The 989-nt window shown below is 53.8% G+C and overlaps 1 protein-coding gene across 1 annotated transcript in view; it reads right to left on the bottom strand.

The window, feature by feature from the left end:
• Nucleotides 1-16: 16 nt before the first annotated feature.
• Nucleotides 17-989, bottom strand: part of LOC104492272 (kinesin-like protein KIF17) — a gene marked incomplete at its 3' end in the record, with an annotated part of 6,693 nt that continues 5,720 nt past the window's right edge. Inside the window, exon 8 of the mRNA XM_010134801.1 lies at nucleotides 17-247. Coding sequence (XP_010133103.1) covers nucleotides 17-247 — 231 coding nt within the window. The remainder of the gene's footprint in view (nucleotides 248-989) is intronic.

Below are 989 nucleotides of genomic sequence, written 5' to 3'. Positions count from 1 at the left end.
GGGTTTTCTCAGTGACGGGCTCTGGAATTTTCCAGCAGCCAGTTTCCTCATCCCAGACGGATTCGTGCTTCATCTTCTCCAGGTTGCTGTAGTTGCAGTCGCGGCGGATGAGGGTCTGTGCCTGATCCAGCAGCTGCTGGAAGAGCATCAGGTCTCGCTCGAGGCGGCGGATGGTGCTGAGGTAATCGATCTTTTCCAGCTCAAACTCCGACTGCAGATCTTTGATCTCGGTGTCGGCAGCCCGGAGCTGTGACAGAAAGCGAGTTGTGGGGATGATGAAGGAGAGAGAGCGACAGGTGCTGCCCGGAGAGGAGTCTGTCAGGCAGAGGGAGGGCAAGGCACAGGGAAAAGCTTCGGTATTTGGGAAGGTTTTGGATGTATCATTAATTAGGATGGGATTTGTGTGGAGAGATTATGCCACGTCTGTCTTCCTGACAGATTTCTCGCGTTTCTCCAGAGTGCTGGAGTGGACCTTCCCAGCGGGGCTGCGCCTAGTGCTGACGAACTCTCAGCACTTCCTGAGAAGGTGCAATATTTCCAAACACAGAAACGCAGCGGCTTCTTAACGTGCAGATCCAGGACTGCACACACACACTCACAGAAAGTTTTGGAAGCTCCTCTGATTCCGCCTCATCAGAGCAAAACTGATTTTCAAGTCTGCCCTAAATTTAAGAGCTTTGCTTTTTTGGATCGGTGAGGTCAGCAGAGGGAGTCGCATCCTCTCCCATCACCGAGGACCCTGAAACAGGGGCGGGTTGGGGTTTCCACGACTTAATTCCCCCCACCAAGGGCTGCTGCTTCCGGTATTTCATCAAACACACACAAACCTGCCTATCAGTGTGAAATCCTTCACAGCCAGAGTCACGCTCAAACCCAGAAACACCTCTTTAGCCTAAAACAACCTGAGGAGCGAGACTCCCGCTCCTCCGGCCGGGTTGGCAGGGAGCCCTCACCTTCTCCTGCAGCTTCTCCAGCAGCTTGCTCTTGGC

This window comes from Buceros rhinoceros, unplaced genomic scaffold (assembly GCF_000710305.1).
Source record: "Buceros rhinoceros silvestris isolate BGI_N320 unplaced genomic scaffold, ASM71030v1 scaffold36164, whole genome shotgun sequence".
In the NCBI taxonomy this organism is placed as follows: domain Eukaryota; kingdom Metazoa; phylum Chordata; class Aves; order Bucerotiformes; family Bucerotidae; genus Buceros; species Buceros rhinoceros.
The sequence above is the reverse complement of the archived record's forward strand: the minus strand, read 5'-3'. Positions and strand labels throughout refer to the sequence as shown.